The following is a 1671-nucleotide window of genomic DNA, read 5'->3' as shown; positions in this document are numbered from 1 at the left end:
TGTGTTTTTTGTTTGTTTGTTTGTTTGTTTTGGTACTTTTTCCATCTTAAGATATGTGGAACAAGAAGCCAACCATGATTCATTTTTCCTTCACTCATAAAAAACATACCCCAATGCCAAGCATATGTTGTGTTGTTATTATGTGCCATCAAGTCGGACCCAACTCATAGCAACTCCTCCTTTGGTTTCTGAGGCAGTATCACTACGGAAGTAGATTTCCCCATCTTCCTTCCGAGGAGTGGCTGATGCATATGGTAAGCACTAAATACATATTTGTTGACAAAAGGAGGGAATGGGAGTGGAACATAACTTGGTCCTTATCTCAAAGTACTAATTCAGCAGAGAATAGTACTTAAAAAGTGGCCGTTAAGGTCGTGGTCTGAATTCCAGCTTCCCCACCTACTTTTGTGAATGTACACAGGTAACTTCTCTGCACCTCAAAAAACCAAAAACCAAACCCGCTGCCATGGCATCAGATCTGACTCATAGCAAGCCCTCCTTTGGTTTCCAAGGCAGTATCACTACAAAAGTAGATTGCCCAACCTTCCTTCTGAGGAGTGGCTAGTAGGTTTGAACTGCCAGCCTCTGGTTAGCAGTCACATGCCTTAGGCACTAAGCCACCAGAGTTCCTTGTAATATGGAGATGATAATACAGGAACCTGTGAGAGCTGGAAGTTGACAGGACTGCCTTGTTTTCCCAGCTCTTGCAAGTTTTCCTTCTTTGAGAGGGTATAGTCTTACCATTTTTCTGTTGCTCCTTTTAGTGGAAAATATTTGTTTTCCATCCCTAACAGGTTTCTGCCTTACACATGTTCCAGCTTTTGCAGGTTTGATGGTATCTACCTCATAAGTAAAAATGAGACATTACATTTCAGGCCTCTACCTCAGTGTTTGGTTAATAAACATTTAGCAAGTGTAGTTCCTAGTTCCTTTAGTAATAACAACAGTAATCACACATCACTGTCTGTTTCTTATTCTCATAGGGAACTCTGCTCTTAAAGACAAAGCAGATCAGTTTGGGAGAACACCGCTCATGTACTGTGTGCTAGCTGACAGACTGGACTGTGCAGATGCTCTCCTGAAGGCAGGAGCAGACGTCAATAAAACTGACCACAGCCAGAGAACAGCCCTCCATCTTGCAGCTCAAAAGGTAAGGAGAATTACCTTGAAGATTCAGTGTTTTGTGTAGTATTTGTTATTTGGTTAACAGAACTATGCAGCTGTAGTTGTTGTTAAGTGCTTTCGAGTCGTCTCTGACTCATAGAGACCCTACGTACAGCAGAATGAAACACTGCCTGGTCCTGTGGCATCCTCACGATCCTTGCTATACCTGGGCCCATCATTGCAGCTGCTGTGTCAATCCAGTCTTGTTGAGGGCCTTCCCTTTTTTGTTGACCCTCCACTTTACCAAGTATAATACCCTTCTTCAGGAATGGTCCCTGCTGACAACATGACCAAAGTAGGTGAGACGAACTCTGGCCATTCTCACTTCCAAGGAGAATTTCAGCTGCACTTCTTCCAGGACAGATTTGTTTGTTCTGTTAGCAGTCCATAGTACTTTCAGCATTCTTCGCCAACACCACAACTCAAAAGCATAGATTCTGCTTCACTCTTCTTTATTCATTGTCCAGCTCTCACATGCATATGAGGTAATTGAAAATACCCTGGCTT

At 42.8% G+C, this 1671-nt stretch overlaps 1 protein-coding gene across 1 annotated transcript in view; it reads left to right on the top strand.

Moving 5' to 3' along the window:
- The window catches only part of INVS (inversin), a 207430-nt gene that overhangs the window by 15880 nt on the left and 189879 nt on the right, over positions 1-1671 (top strand). Inside the window, exon 2 of the mRNA XM_007950329.1 lies at positions 984-1150. Within this exon, the coding sequence (XP_007948520.1) occupies positions 984-1150 (167 nt within the window). The remainder of the gene's footprint in view (positions 1-983; positions 1151-1671) is intronic.

Source organism: Orycteropus afer, unplaced genomic scaffold (genome assembly GCF_000298275.1).
Source record: "Orycteropus afer afer isolate SDZICR_OR568_19922 unplaced genomic scaffold, OryAfe1.0 scaffold00267, whole genome shotgun sequence".
Classification (NCBI taxonomy): Eukaryota; Metazoa; Chordata; class Mammalia; order Tubulidentata; family Orycteropodidae; genus Orycteropus; species Orycteropus afer.
This window is presented reverse-complemented; position numbering and strand designations above follow the sequence as displayed.